The sequence below is a fragment of the Anabas testudineus genome, chromosome 2, assembly GCF_900324465.2.
Source record: "Anabas testudineus chromosome 2, fAnaTes1.2, whole genome shotgun sequence".
NCBI classification, from domain to species: Eukaryota; Metazoa; Chordata; class Actinopteri; order Anabantiformes; family Anabantidae; genus Anabas; species Anabas testudineus.
Genome location: NC_046611.1, coordinates 19,033,001 through 19,049,727, shown reverse-complemented (window position 1 = coordinate 19,049,727; position 16,727 = coordinate 19,033,001). Strand labels below are relative to the sequence as shown.

At 44.3% G+C, this 16,727-nt stretch overlaps 1 protein-coding gene across 1 annotated transcript; it reads left to right on the top strand.

The window, feature by feature from the left end:
- The first annotated feature begins 3,740 nt into the window (after positions 1–3,740).
- On the top strand, positions 3,741–13,348 carry ptchd1 (patched domain containing 1). Its single transcript, XM_026361492.1, has 4 exons — positions 3,741–4,103; positions 5,759–6,473; positions 10,917–11,641; positions 11,794–13,348. Exons 1-4 carry the CDS (start codon positions 3,756–3,758, stop codon positions 12,892–12,894), a joined length of 2,889 nt encoding a protein of 962 aa, XP_026217277.1. The 5' UTR covers positions 3,741–3,755; the 3' UTR covers positions 12,895–13,348.
- Positions 13,349–16,727: the final 3,379 nt, after the last annotated feature.

The window sequence follows — 16,727 nt, the reverse complement described above, 5'->3', positions numbered from 1 at the left end:
ACAGGCTTGTTATTAATGGATGGACTCCACCAAAACAGATGGATTGGGGGATGGGAGGGGTGGAAGACGAGGAAGGCGTGCAAGTTTGAAGGAGTAGGAACACAGAGGGGAGAAGCCTTATTGGTGAATGTCTGCCCCGTGTCCATCTATGTCTCTTTAATAATGGAGTGGAGATGGTGATGGACAAACATGAGGGGGGATGTAACGTGCAGCTCGGACAGACGGAAGATGACATTCTGTCAACAGCAAACTAAGAGGCGCTCTCCTTTTTGCTGTCTTTGGCTGTTTTGCTCAGCTGTCTATCTTGTCGGCCTGTGTGTGTGTGTGTGTGTGTGTGTGTGTGTTGAAGTGTCTAAGTGTATTTCTTGGCTGCGGTTTTCAACCCCTGGAGGATTTTCCCTTCTTCATTTCTGTAGGTGCAGAAAATAGCCTGGCAAAAAAAAAAAAAAAAAAAAAAAAAAATGGGCAGGCTTTCAAAAGACTCCATTCATTTTCTCCACCTTGCTCTTTTTGTCCCACACACACACACACACACACACGCTATTCTGATTACTATAAATCATTTAGCGACACTAATTAGTACTTTTGTTATCAGAAACTGCCCCGAGCCCCCTTTATCTCGGCAGTTTTTCATTTTTTATTCTGTCTTCCTTCTTCCACGGGGAGACACTTACTCATTCATTCCTTCACCGCCCGTCTCTCTCGGGACTGGATGTGAGGATTAAAGGTTAATTGACGCCTAATTGAATAGGGGATTAGAACGTGCATGAGCACTTATGCGCATATGTTGTTTCCTTGTTGCGTTTTAGTTTCCATCCAACTTTTTCTTGGAAATGTTAGTGGCCATTTTTATTCTCAGCAGGCTGATTAACCCTCAGTGCTTAGCTCTGGGCTGAGTTGTTTGTCTGAGAGCCTGCGAGATCGAAGTTATCATGAGACACTCTTCAACAAAAATCGACATAAAAGCTTGTTTGTGCGAGGATGCGATTTGAGTGAAGGACGTGTTGTATTGAGAGCATAAGTTGTTTCCTCGCCGGTCTTTGAGCATTTGATCCTTGACTTTTATGTTGACGTGTTCATTAGAGGGATAATAATATTAAGAATCACTTAACATTTTCTGCCAGACTCTTCTTACATTGTTCAGTTTGGTGATTCTGCTTTCAAGATTCAACAAAAAAGGTTTATCACACTGGCAACTGTATTATAATGTTTGGCCTCTACTACTCTCTGCATTGTGAACAGTTTACAAAGAGCAGATCATATAAACATATAAAGACAAGAGAGTTACTAAGTCCTGTGGTGCATAGGGAGCAAAGAAGAAAGCTTTTGTGGATGGTTTTAATCCAAACAGCCTTGATTTGTAATATCTGGGGAGGAGAAAGAGCCATTAGCGGTCCAACTGTGGACAGACTCAGGGCTGTTGGACTGTTTGATTTCGTTTTTGGACCTGAATTCAAAGACAGACAAACAGAAAGAGTGCGGTCTCTGTCTGCACTCACTCACTGATATCTGCTCTTTCCCTCTGTCTGTTTTGCTTTTAATGTCACTGTATCAGACACTTCCACACCATAAGCAGATTGAGAGTCAGCAGGTGTGTGACACAGAGAGAGAGAGAGAGAGTGTGTGTGTGTGTGTGTGTGTACATACAGTGCAAGTGTAGTGTAGGTGCACTCTTGTGTATTTATGTGTGTTTTGGGGGATGGGTGGCATCACCATTGCCATGGCAACCAGCGCTAGTGAAAAAAAGAGGATAATTTGTCTGGTTTCCATAGCAACAGCCTATACAACAGCAAACGATGCTTCATGCATCTGTACCGAGGACACTTATTGTACATGTATTGTTGTATGTAAGTAAACATTGCACTGAATACACACACACACACACACACACACACACGAGTGTGAGTAACGAAAAGTTGTTTTTTTTAAATCAATAACTGCCACCAGCTTTTATGCAGCAGCCAAACCAGTCGAGTTAAAAATGATCACATTCACATAAGATACTCAGCAAAAGTCTCCAACTTTTAAAAACATAGCAAAGCGCCACATAATAAACCTCCACTTCCACATATGAATATTATGAAACGTACTATTCTACACGTTGTATCTTTGTATCTTTAGTAGAAAATATGATGACCTGCTGTTATTGCAATAAAACTCTCAAGGTTGTGCAGACATAGGATTTAGAAATAACTCTAAATATACAAGTGAACCAAAAGTTCTTAGCTGCAATATTTCTTTGGATAGAAAATATGAGATAATAATAATCATTATCATTCATTGTCCTTTGTCCACAAGACGACTTGATAACAAATAAATAGAGCAGCTTATATTACTGTCTGTCAAGTCAATAACTTCTTATTATTCTCTTATCTCTCATCATAAAAGGTTGCACTATTATATTATATTATATTATATTATATTATATTATATTATATTATATTATATTATATTATATTATATTATATTATATTATATATGCTGTTGTAGCCAAAGTTGAACTGTAGAAATACAGATTAACACCCTTAACAGTGATTTTTAATCAATTAAATTCCTCCACATATCAGATCTGTCTCTCACATGCTGCCACTCACTCGGTATGAAACCACATTTGTTTCTCTGCATTGTAGCGGTGCGAGAGGCGGGACAGAGAAAGGGGGCTCAGAGCGAGTGGTGAGGGCGGTGCACAATACAGAGAAAGGCCGGAGAGAGAGAGAGAGAGAGAGAGAGAGAGAGAGAGAGAGAGTCAAAATACGGTCTCCGGTTTGAGAAGCCGGTAATTAGTGACGTGCTTTCCCAAAGAGGAGAGCAGTCGCTGCTGCTGGGGGAGCAGACCGGCGGCGGAGGATCAGGTGCTCTGCCAAACCTCCAGGGCGATGAGGAGAGGGCAGGACGGACGACAGAAAGCCATCTGCCGCAGAGGAAACCTACATTTGGCTTATTTGATCAACAGCTACCGGCATCCCCGGTGCAGGCGCACCGCGTCAGCCACCCCGCGACCCCCACCTCACCTCCTCCCTCGACCACCCCATCAGGATCACTGGTGACTTGTGTAGCTGTAGGGTGGAGCTGGACGCGCGGGCAGCCGGCGGCATGATCATCTCGGTGTCAGTGAGGATGATCTCCGTCATCACCGTGGCGGTCCCCCCCGTCCCCCCTCTTTAGGTATGTGCAGCCTTCAGCTTCGCGCAACGACAACTGTGTCTCTGCAAACTGTCCGAGTGCAACAACAACAAAAAAAAAAAAAAACAACAACAACAACAAAAAGACAAAAACAACGACAGTAACGAACGCGTTGCTCAGTTTAAAGACGAGCTCAACGAGTCTATTCATGAGCCACTTTGACTCGGCGATTTTTCTGTTACGCACAGAGCCATGCAGGTTGCAGGAGGCACTGAACGCAGCAGGGTAGTGGCTGTTAAATGTAAAGTAAGGTGTCATTGTGCTGACGAGCCGCAGGGCAGAGAAATGCTGGCTCATTTAGCGGCTTTCTGTCCTTTGCGTAATTCCAGCGGGTGACAGAACCCCGGGGGAAAAGGGCGCCCATCCCACCGGAGGAGGGTTGGATTCTCCCCGGCTGGTGACCTCCTGCTCCGGGGGACAGATCCTCCCACCACCCGGCGTCAGCTCTCCTCCATCAGCCTGATAGTGACGGAGACCCCCCCCCCCGATGCGTCCGGCAGCTCCTGATGCTCGGCAGTGCTCCGGGGCTTTCCGGTCGGTGGGAGAGGCTCGAGCCGCGGCCGCGCGCTAGGATGTTGCGCCAGGTGTTACACGCGGGCTTGAGGACTTGCTTTCACGCGCTGGGCCGGTTCGTGGCGAGCCACCCGGTGTTCTTCGCCTCGGCGCCCGTGCTCCTCTCCATCCTGCTTGGGGCCAGCTTCAGCCGGTACCGCGTGGAGGAGGACGTGGAGAGCCTGCTCGCGCCCAAGCACAGCCTGGCCAAGATAGAGGGCAACCTGGTGGAGAGCCTGTTCCCCGTGAACCGCTCCAAGCATGCGCTCTACTCCGACCTCCAGACACCGGGCCGATACGGGCGCGTAATCATCACCACCCGTAAGGGGAGCGTGCTGGACCCGGTTCACCTGGACACCATATTAAAGGTATGCCCGTACTCTGACATTAAACTACTAAATGAAGTCAATTTGATTTTGTAATACAAAAAAAAAAACAAAAAACAAAATTCAAATATACATTTAAATAATGTTCATGGTAGACAGATATGTTTTGAACATTTTAAATTGATCTATTTTGAGAGATATTTTTCCAACTAGAATTGATGGAACAACCCGGTTTCTAATATTCTCTATTATTTCTAGTTATGAAGCAAATCTTTTCAATTACATAACGGAGTTAAGCTGCAGCTCAGAGGCTGTTGTCTCCTCGCTGGTGTTCCTAAACGGATTTATGAGTATGACACCCCTGGAGCAATTTGTCAAGTGATTTCATTAAGTTATGAAGTTTCAGTCAAAGCTTGCTACCCTTTGCATGTTTGTGTATAAAATGTGGTTATTGTGACCCACTTTGCATATACCCAGAACAAAAGTGTTAGTCCATGGAGAACTGCCACAGTTAGTTTGGGCTGTGCATCATTTACTGCCAGAGAGAGAGAGAGAGCGAGAAACAGGTTGGTGCATAAAAGAGAGTGCTGTGCAAGAGAAACTAAATCACTGTTACATAATCTTACACTGGTACATATCATCTGCCATCTTCAGGGTTCTGTAATTTTCCTTTTTGTTTAATGCTTGCTTTCCGCCAGCCTTGTCAATTTGTCCGTTCTTACATTTCCCAGAAAAACCTTTCAACAGCCTTTTGAGAATAGGTCTGAACTTGTTGCATGCAGGCTAGAGTATGTTTTGGTGGAGCTAGCAGCTGCAGCACGTTGATACCAACAATGAGAACACAGATAGGAAGTTGGAAATCCACTACTTGTGAGTCACACACCCACCAACTGTACGGTATGGTATATCTTGTATATTGCTGAGTTGTGTCTGTGCACAACTGAGTCACACAGTTCTGGAAATATATTAGTGTGAACATTATTGAGATATTCAGATAAAATCTCTCAACTGTTTAATGGTTTGTTGTAAAACTTGGTGCAGACATCCACAGTAGCTAGAGGAGGAAGCTCATTGATCGTGGTGACTCTTCATCCAGCACCACCATGTCTCTAAAAACAGGAATTAAGATGTTTAACAGCAATTAGTGACAAGAAAGCTCATAAAGCTTTCATAAAGATAATAATTTGGCAGTAGAATCATGACAAGTGTCAGTGGGGTGCAAGGAAGTAACTTCTAAAACAAATCCATCTTCAGTAGACATTCCTACACAAACACTTCCTCTCTGAAGTCAATGCAGTACCCTGAGGGGGGAGACAGCTCTGCCCATGTTCACTGTGGTACAGACTGGCTTCAGGCCTGTTGCTTGGTAACCAGCACTGTGGATGCTGGCAGTGTTGTCCTCTCACCATAGAAACGGAGCAGGATTCAGAAACCACCATTGTTACGCTGTCGAGCAAGACACAGACACAACCACACTCCCCCACGCATATCTGCCTCCAATTCACACAAGTGGCAAGAAAGTCCAAGAACGCGAGGTACTTGAATGAGCCGTACTGAGTTTTGTTGTGCTGCACAGAGAGAAACTCTGATCACTGAACTTTGTTGCTCTTGCCAGAGTTTATCTTGGCAAAATTGGGCCACTAAGAAACCAACATATATCTCTGCACTGTTTCTGTGTGTGTCTTCTGTGTGCACAGCTCCACAGGCGGATCTACCAGATGCAAGTGACGGTTCCAGCCACAGGTTTCAACAGCTTCAACTACTCCTTCTCCTACCTCTGTCTGCCCGATGATAAGAACATCTGCATCGTCGATGACATTATTCGTGCCATGGAGGAGATCCAGTCGGCTCGCATCTCCAACCGATCCATCCCAGTCCTGCGGTACCCGATCACGCAGCTGGCAGATGGACGGCAGGCGTACATTGGCCACCAGCTGGGTGGCGTACAGGGCTGGGGTCCCAATGGCGTGGTTCGAGGACTGGGGACAGGAGCCAGGGGAGAAGTCGTACGTTCTGCCCGGGCATTGCAGCTCACCTACTACCTCCAAGCCCGAGGCAGCCTGATGGACAGAGTGGCTGGCCAATGGGAAAAGGCCTTCTGTGCAGAGTTACAGCACTTCTCAGCACTACACCCTAAGCTGGGGCTCTACCCTTCTACTTCTTCATCTCTGAGGACAGACTTCCAGTTTTCTTCGGTGCTGGCACATCGCCCCCTGTTGGCCAGCTTGGGGGTTTGTGGTGTACTGGCCATCCTATGCTGCTCTATGAGGGACTGTGTGAGGTCCAAACCCTGGTTGGGACTGCTAGCTCTCTTGTCAATCACACTATCAGGCCTTACTGCCGCTGGGATACTGAACCTGACTGGAGCCACCTACAACTCCACATATTTGGGCATCCCCTTTGTCATGCTTGGTAGGTCCAATACTTTTCATGGTAAAATAACAAACACACAAGATACATTTTACCTTTTCTGTCTCTATGTCCATGCCTTCATCATTCTCCATTTTTCTAGACCTGACCTTTCATGTAAAGTTCACATCCATTTCTTTTTTCAGAACTTGCGGTTGTTGAGCACAGCAAAATCTCAGCAGCAACAATACATAAAAGCTGTGAGCAATCAAAGAAAAGGTGAAGCTAGCACGCAACAGGTGGGAGCCACAGTGAACATAGCCATTGCTTTTTTATGGCAGACTGCCTGTGTTCCCCGTCTGCTCTTTCAGTACCTGTGATGGGTTTTGCAGATGCCAGCCCTGGGCTTAATGCCATTTCAAAGTAGACAGATCATCAAAATGACTGACAAGTGGTGGGGCATGAACATGACTTATTGTGGGGGAGGATGATTGCATTACTAACACATTTTCTGACAGGAAAAGTAACACTAAAGGTGCCTTGAAAGTAACTTGTTAAGTTAGGGTTGTTTGGCTGGAATTGGGAGAAAATATGGAATATAACGTTTCTCAACCACTTGTCCAAATTAAAGGGTAAGATATGTTGTTGCTTTCCAACTTGATGCTCATGTCTGCATGGTTTGTCCAAAACAGTTTCAAATCGCTGTTACAAAATAATCACAGTTCTACTCATATGACTGTTTCCTGATAATATAAACTGTAGTTACAGTCAAAGTAGTATTGGTGGTATTGGGGACCAGTAGTTTACCCCCAGCTTATCAGGCTAATGTCCTGGAGGTAGACTAAATCCTGCTCATCATGGCTGTATTCCTGTGTAGGTGTAAAGGCTGTCCACATCCACCACTATCCACTGACAAAGGGCCAATTCATGCTTACTGCAGACGGTGGCATCTGACCCTGACTTGTTCCAATTGTTCTTCCCCCATTGTTGCTGAATCACTGGTCAAAGGGACCTCTGATCCAACCTCCTCTCTTCACCTCCTTCCAACACTCATCGATAATAAGATAATAAACACATGCATGAATGAAACAACATAATCATCAAGTAGAACTGATACCAAAACTGTAAAGTCTTGATAAAGAACATATGCTTTGGCATCTCCTGCTTTTACAGCAGCCTCCTATGTGCCTCTGTACGCTGGTCCACAGTGCCAACTATAGTGTTGGATTGTTAAAACGAGAATGAGAGCAGGACGTGCACAATTATGAGCAAATTGATTACCACTGATTGGAAGCATTTACCCGTAAAGAAGCTCTGCAGAAAGCGTTTCCCAGTCCTAAAGCTGCAACAAGTAGTCTATTAACAAATCAACAAAATTGATCAAATTAATCTATGTTTATAATTTACAGTTTTTAGTAATGCTGGTTTCATTTACTCAATTTGTGAATGTGATGCGTTTCTTCACCTCATGTGATAGAATGATGAATATTTTTGATTTAAGACTCTTTTGTCTGGCTAACTTGGATTAAGGGAAATTAGAACTGGCATTTATAAAACAAAATCATTCCCATTCCCCACACAAGCTCCCCTGCTATTACAGCCTCTATCAAGACTTGAAGCTACCCTGTGTTGGAAGTATTTTTGAAAATCTGCTTTGCAAAACAGTACGTTTTTGATGGGAACCACACTAAATGCACCATGAAAACCCCCAAATATCAATTAAATGCAAAATGTAAACATCCAGACTGTACTTATGAAGACGTGATGTTACTTTAGTGTCACACTCAACTTCCAGATGCATCTACGTGTGTGCCAGCTAACATTGTTGCCAAGCAGTACTCGACAGTAATCTTTCTTTATGTTTGCTTTTCAGAGTTATGAGCACTGGAGCGTAAAATGAGCAGTTTAACCAACAATTTCTGCTGTTAATGTCAGATCAGTAATGCAATTTGATGCCTCTGCAATCCTAATTATGCAGCAGATGGATGTGGAACAGGACTGCAAATATTTATTAGTATTTAAGTATCCATTTGTATTCATTCAATACTAAGTTAGTTAGAATATGTGTTTATTGGTTTGGACAGAAATATGATAAAAGTAAGGGATAAAGAGCAACGTAAAACAACCCCATTAGGAGAAAACTGAAAATGCATACCATGTGTGTAAAGACATACGGCCTGTTTATCTTGAGTGATGGCAAAATTAATACTGTACATAACCGCACACACATGTAATCTATACCATAATTATTCTGTATTGAGGAGGAGGAAAGGCTGCTGCTGGCTTAAAATAACTGCAGGGAGAACAGAAGAGATGCGAGGAATCGCTGCAAGTGGGGGTATCACTCCAAAAAGGGGCTGAAGTCAGGATTCTTTCAGCAGAAAATGAAGTTAAAGTGCAGTTAGGACTACAACAAGGCATGCAGGGAAGAGGGAGAGGGATAGTTCAGAATGCATGTGGGTAGACAGAAAAAGGTGGGAGGAAGTGTGAGGAGAGAAAAAATGATGTGGCTGTACTGCAGTGAAAGAGAAGAAGACTAGGAATAAAGAGGAAAAAACTATATTTAATGTTTTTAAAAATGTTTTTCAGCTTTCTCTTTTAGAACAGGCTAGACACACTGCCCTGCACGTGGCCCCTAAAGAACAGTTTCAATGAAACAAGAGTCAGTTTACCTGTGACCACCGGGGCAAAGGTGAGCGCACCTGAGACTATACAAATGAATGCTAATTGCATGAACAAGGGTGTAAATTGAACCGTGACCGCAGCTTTCAAAGTTTGGGCCGGGCTTGTCACTGCCTAACGACACGACTCCTCGCGTTGAGGAACTTCCTGAGCAAGAAATCAGATTGTGTGATGTGATAAAGATGAGAGAGGGTATACTGATAACATAACCAGAAGCTGTTACACAGTAGCAATGGTTAGCAGGTATGAGAGGAGCAATCCTTCCCAAAACTAACACTTGCAGTGGAGGTTTGCATTGAAAATCAGCCTGGTAAGTGTTTCTGACTTGGCACAGGGATAATCTATGGAAATTGGTGCTTCAGCGACTGATTAGACTGTGTGAAGGACATTGCGTGTCGAAAACTACGGAATGCATCCAAGAAAATAAATGAGTAAATAAATAAATAAATAAATAAACGTTGCTCACAACATGGCACAGAAACTGCAAGATTAAACTTTGTCAAAAAAACATGACAAGAAGCCCGGTGAACATGATCACATACTTTGGTTGATACACAACTAAACTAGTTTGAATCCTATTGGACCGTCTTTTGGCCTGGACAGCCAGTGACCACATGGAGGTTGGTGCAGAGGAGATACCATTTATAGATGGTGCTGTGATATTTCATTGATGAATTGGAATAAAGGAATTCTCAACTATACTGAGCCTTAGTGTTTGCATGGCTTCATGTAACTGTGTGTGTGTCTAGCAGCCTGTTTCAGTTCTTACATATCAAACCCCCTGGGGCGAGAGAAGTCCCCAGCCACTCTTTCACTCTTATCATCTTTCTCTGCAACATCAACCTCCCCACCTCTTTCCCTGTCATTCACTGTCTTATTCCCTTTCTTTCTCAAACACACACACACACACACACACACACACACACGAAAGCTCCACAGACTTTCTCAGTTGCACCCACGCCTTAAGTGTCGGTACGTTACGCCTCTTCTGAGGTGTTAAGTGTTTTGCCATTGTGAGGTCACTGGAGGAGGAGGGAGGAGGGGGGGGGGGGATACGGGATACGGGTGTCACTGGTAACTCATGGGTGCCATGGCAACCAGAGAAGAGGAAACTATTAAAAATCATCTACTGCATGCATATAAAGCTTTTTTTTATGTGCATGGGCATAAGACTGGACATATACCGGTATATGGATAGAGCACATGGTCACTTTCTATGCAAATTGCAGTCCATTAGTAAAACAAATGTCTTCAAAATCTGTTTAATCATTATCTTTATCACTTTTAGGTGTTATTCCTAAATTGCACAATTCTCAAAATACTTTTGAACCCCCTTGTTTTCTAGCTGTGTTCACGTTCTCCTGTGGATACAGGGATTCAAAGTCACGAGGAAACTGCATTTCCACGGTTCCTGGAATCTGTCATTTTACATTTTTCCAGTTCAAAAAGAGCTGAGCTGTGACATTATGCAGAGTGGGTACAGTGCTAAAGTGAACCGGCTGAGTTATAACACTTCCTTTGCAACACTGTGATTGAAAAAAGAAAAAGAAAAAAAAAGGGTATAATTTAAATTCTGGGGAAAAGGAGCAGGTTGGTTGAAAATAAACAGTTTTATGTCACTGGGACTTCTACAACTTCTTTTTTCTATGTAGTCCTGAAAAAAGATGAATACATTTTTGTGTCTTTGTGCAGTAAGATTAACAATGCATACATTGTCTAATTGCGGTTAAGATAAAACATGATGAAACATTCATCATGACAGTCACAAGAAAACAGTTATTTGAAGATTTCATCCGCTGCATTGTTATTTGTGTCTCCTGTCAGGTCATGGGCTCTTTGGCTCCTTCGAGATGCTGTCATCGTGGCGGCGGACCCGAGAAGACCAGCATGTGAAGGAGCGCGTGGCGAGCGTCTTCGAGGATGTCATGCTGCGTTTTTCTGGCTCCACCATGCTCCACCTGATGACCCTGGGCCTGGCTGCCTCGCCGCTCACCAACATGGAAGCCGTCCGGCTCTTCTGCCGCACTGCCGCGCTCGCCATCACCATCAGCTACGTTTACATGCTGTCCTTCTACAGTTCCTGTCTGGTGTTCACGGGATACTTAGAGACTGGGTACAGACACGGCTGCTTCTGTCGGAGAGTACCCAAACCGGACCGCCTGGACTCTAAACCAGCCTGGTACAGGTGCCTAATGTACACACGTTACCAGGACGAGAATCAAACAACTACCACACCGCATGCAGTCAGTCACAGCCACGCTCACCCACCAAATCCCAGCCTAACTCACACACATGCACACACACACCCACATTCTGCAAACAACCCAAACACACTTGGACACAGTCACGAGGCTAACTCCACACATGTGCATCCACATCCCCATACGCACCCTACAGCCAGCACAGACCCTCATCCTCAGGACTCCCATTTTTTGTTGGGGTGTATGAGGCGTTGCTATGGAGACTGGATCACTAACACCTATGTCAAACCCTTTGTGGTTCTGCTGTACCTGATTTACATCTCCTTTGGATTGATGGGCTTTCTACAGGTGAGGAACACACAACGGCAGAGTAAACAGCAATAAAACAAATATGTTAACCATCTTGAATATAGGGCGATGTGATGATGACCTGTACCTGCACCTTGGACCCGTGGATAGACTCATACTGTTAAACCTATAACAAATGTTTCTTTTGGCAGGTGACCCAGGGTTCAGACCCCAGTGCGTTGGTTGGCATGGACACAGCAACAGTATCATACGCCCGTGCCCAGCAGCGTTACTTCAGCTCTTACTCCCCCGTAATTGGATTTTACATCTATGAAAGTGCCCCCTACTGGAATGCCTCAGTGCAGCGGGACCTGCTGGAGTACGCCAAAGGCTTCCAGCGAATCAGCTGGCTGGAGGCCTACCTGAACTACCTGTCGGACAACAACCAGTCCACCAGCCAGCCGCGGGAGAACTTCACCCGCACCCTTCGCCACTCCTTCCTGCGTGAGCCCCAGTTCGCCCACTTCGCTGATGACATCATATTTGCAGAGCGCGGCCAGGGTGAGGAGCCCGATGTGGCAGCTTCCCGAATCTTCTTGGTCGCCAAGACGACAGAAAACAAGCGCGAAGAGATGTCGGTGCTGTTGGACACGTTGCGGCGCCTGTCGCTGACATCACGAGTTCGCTTCCTCATCTTTAACCCCTCCTTTGTCTATTTGGACCGCTACGCTGCGGCGGTCAGCTCCCCACTCAGACACTCACTGCTGGCGGTGCTCTTCTTGTTGGGTTTGTCCTCTCTGGCTGTCGTGGAGCCGCTGGTGTCCGTGTGGCTGGGTCTCACCCTGCTCTCTGTCCAGTTTGGAGTCCTGGGCTTTATGACCTTGTGGGGTGTGGAGCTGGACTGCATGTCTGTGTTGTGTCTCATCTCAGCTCTGGGACACTCGGCGGACTGCAGCGGCCCCCTCCTCTGCAGCTTCACCTCAGGTCGGGATGAAAGCAGGACTCGCTGGGTGAGAGTGGCGCTGGAGAGACACGGGGTTCCCTCTCTACAGACGCTCATCTGCTACGGTGCCGCCCTGGTGCCCGTTGGCTCTGTGCGCTCCAACCTCACACGCACACTGTTCCGCTGCCTCGCCCTCACGGCCGGCTGCTCGGCCCTGCACACGCTGGCGTTCCTGCCCACCCTCCTCACATTCTTGCCCCCCTCCAAGAACCGAGGTCACCGGCCTGGAGGAGAGGGGCAGAGGCAGGAAGTGGAGTGTGTTGAAATAAACGACAGCACCCGAGTAGTTGACCAGATCACCACTGTCTGAACATGGTGCGATGCTCTGTTTTTGTTTTTCTGGTCTCCAGGTTGCCATGGTAACTGACAGTTGGGGAATTGGCTCATTGTAGTTTGAGCAGCCACTGTGCACGCTGCAGATGAGAGTGCTGATCCTTGTAAAGAGAGAGAGAGAGAGAGAGAAAAGGAACAGGGCAACAAAGACGTGAAGGAAAATAGCATTACAAGGACAAGAGGAAAAAAAAACGTGTGTTTTCAGTGCAGTGTGTCCATGGTTACCTGGTTGTTGCTAGTGCCGCCTGTCTGAGTTGAGGACAAGCTGAGGTCACAGAGGAAGTACCACACTTTTCACATCAGTTTGCTTTAGGTTGAATCACATTGTTTGGCTACTGCTATCTATCCCCCACCAATACAGCTACAGTGACACGAGGCAAACATCTGTACGACTCATTTATTTCTACTTTAATGCTGGACAATAAAGTCAAATTAAGCAAATGTGGTCTGAAGTCATGCTTTTGTCTTTTTTTTTTATTTTTTATGTTGTTATTGGGGGGATTTCGTAAATGGCAAAGCAGCTGCTCGCTATTTTTAGATGCCATAAATGTTTTAAATTCAATTTTTAACTGGTTTGATCTGAATGGTATAAAAGAGAGAGAAACATGGAAACGTTTCTCATCACCTCTTTTAATTTCCTCCTTCAAGACAGAGGATAAGCACTTAACTCCACAGTTCTTTCAGTAAGAGTTGTCTACTTTGAGAAGGGTACGTACTATACTGGGATTTTGGATCAGTCAAATATCAAAATCTAATACTTTCTTATTTGATATAATTTCTCTGTTATATGCAAATAGTATTGGTTTATTAGTTTTGAAATATTTGTTTCTCAAAGATTTCTTTCTTTCCATATAGTTTGTCATTACACACAGTCAGACACAATCTTCAAAGCTATCCTTCTAACAAAGAGCAGATTAATACAGTCATATTACTTAAGGTAACTGCATTCAAGCCACATAGGAGAGCGAGCTCTATGAGCTATATGCACATTTATATGCAACATGATTATTAAATGACCACTTAACCTTTATTTCTTTTTAGGATCCAGACACAGAGGCATGTTTTCATTCATCCCCCAGAGCTTGAAGTGATGATGCATTTCACTCTGCTAAAAGCATCACTCCATTGTAACACTTCACTTCAATTCATTCATTAGGAAACGTCACCAGTATGAAACTAGCATTTCTTCTCTTTTTGTAGTGATCTGTAAATCCGTTTGAATCAAAGTGTCGTTTCTCTCTTGCTCTTTCGACACCCTGCGACTCTCGCCACTGTAGGGAGAGGAGCCCGTTGCCTTTTTCCTGCTAAATTCGTTTCTGCCGTTGAAGGTCTGCGTGTGTGTGTGGGCGTGTTTGCTATTGTTAATCCATGCTCCTCTGTGACACATGCCTGAGTAAAAGCTTTGTTAAGGCTCTGTGCAGACGCCACAACCATTAATAAGATAAGGACATGATTCCTTACCAGCTTCCCACTCATGAATGCTGCCGGTTGGTTTTTATTTTAAAAACAATCGCACAACCTCCAGGCTGGAAGTAGCACTAACTGTGGGTTTTTGTAAAACATGGTACTTATACAATTATGGGGCAGAATATCAATATAATCCACACATGAGGTGGACTGCTCTACTGCACGTTCTGTTGACTGGGCACTTTCTGGAAAATTGCTACCGCTCAGAAAACAGCACATCTTCATCAGTGAGCCTATGCAGCACTAGGAGATGTAACTTAAAGTTGTAACACAACTAAATCAGCAACTTCATTCTTCACAATAAATCTACTTTATTATTCATAAATAACAAGTCATTGATTTAAATTTAGTGTGAGTGTAGAAACTCACAGGAGGCAAAGCTGGCAGAAAGCACTAACACCTGTCTATGCAAATGCAGCTTAATGCTTTCAGAGTACACTTGGAGCACAAACGCAAAAGGTCCCTTGTCTTTCCTGTACAGGAGAAAGAATCCAAGACTAAAAAAGCTTCATGTCCTTTTTTTCTATACTTTTGTAATCATCAGTGTCTCTCTGTGGTTATTTTTCATCCTTTTGTGGTGATTTCTGCCTGTCTTTGTTGTTTGTGTCTTTGTGGCTGGTTTGCTCTTTGTGTTTTTTTTTTTTTTTTTTTTTTTTTATTGTCCCACTAGGCCTGTTCAGCGATCCTTTCATGAATAAACTACATCGGTGGCCCAGCTGTGGAGTTTTTATGTCACATGTAATGGGCTGTGCACTTTGACTTTCAGTTACAGCACAATACATTTACAGTGATTCAGCATGTGAATCTGCAGTTTGGGGCTTTAGTGAGTTGCATTGTTGCAAAAACAAGATAAGCTAAAGCGAAGAAGATCAGAAACCCTTGATTCCTCTAAACTGAGAAATTGAGATTTGACATAAATGCAGAATACTGAGTGACCCTGTATGTGTACTGCTTTTACCATGGTAGTAAATATTTGGTAATAATAATAATATTTGTTTCATTTCAATTCACTTATTAATCTCAGTTTTCTTTCTTTATGTTTATAGATTGTCTGGCTAAGAAGTAATTTCACAGTAATCACAGAGTTTGTGGTTCAGTCATGGACATTGAGCAAAACACTGAACCCTGCATTGCTCCTGAGTGTCCATTTAACATTTCTTTTGAGTTACTGTTATCCACTATGCAAAAGATGATGAGCTTTAAAGGCCTAAACCTGGACCCTGGACACAACGGGGGTCCTGTGGAGCAGCGCTGGTAACGTTAAAACACCTCTCCTATAGAAATGAATCCAGTCTAAATGTGATTTGAGACACACATGTACAAACCTCTCTAACATACCCAGTAAGACGCCCCTGTTTTGGACTGTACCATGACGAGCTCTGTTTGAATAATTTGTTGCCTGTGGCTGTCCCTGACCGGTTGACACACATTCATTTTTCCACTCTGTCAAACATGCAGGTACAGAAATGTAAGTGTTTCAAGTGAAAAGAATGATATTGGGTTTAATGTAGCGGTGGTAAAAACAGAAGGGAGAAAGAGAGAGAGACACACACACACACACACACACACACATACTCACTCGCATACTCACCCCCAAAAAAATGCTGTGTCACTGAAGAAGAGCTGTAACACGCTGCAGCTCTGTTCTGCTCCAATGATCTGATACTGTTGTGTTATACCTCAGTAAAAATGAACAAAGGCTGATACTTGATCCACAGTGGAAAAAAAAGTCTTTATTGCCCCCTTGTGTTCGGTGGCAAACTGCTTTAATTATCCAGATGCCTTCTCACCACACACACAGATAGTGGAAGAGGACAGACGTACTGAGATTTGAAGAGCTGTGCCTTGTACCCTGAAGCACTTCTTTTCTTGTTTGGATTCATTTTACATCTTACGTCAATCCATTCCTCGAATTCCCCGCTTTGCCGTTGGTGTGTGTGTGTGTGTGTGTGTGTGTGTGTGTGCATGACAGTATGACACAAAAAGAAAGAGACAGAGAGGTTGGAGATGTTTGACTGGTTTGTCAACTTAAGCCTACTGTGTAATTTTGCCTGTTTCTGCAATTTGTTGCAATATCTGGGATGCTTCTTTTTTTGTTTTGCATGGGCACACACACACACGGACACACACGGACACACGCGGACACACAAAGACATACCAGATAAAGGTTAATACCCTGTCCAGGAATTGTCTGGCCCTGCATCCTGTCATACCAGCTGCTGTCCTGCAGTCATACTGAGACTGAAAACAGAGCCATAGATAGATAGATAGATAGATAGATAGATAGATAGATAGATAGATAGATAGATAGATAGATTTTTAAGTCAACTGTTGAACTTGGGT

Bases quoted from the DNA above. Each gene is read 5' to 3' on its own strand.
- ptchd1 (XM_026361492.1), top strand. From the start codon at position 3,756: ATGTTGCGCCAGGTGTTACACGCGGGCTTGAGGACTTGCTTTCACGCG. The intron at 6,474-10,916 runs GTAGGTCCAATA...GTCTCCTGTCAG, and splicing joins CATCCCCTTTGTCATGCTTG to GTCATGGGCTCTTTGGCTCC. The intron at 11,642-11,793 runs GTGAGGAACACA...TTCTTTTGGCAG, and splicing joins GATTGATGGGCTTTCTACAG to GTGACCCAGGGTTCAGACCC.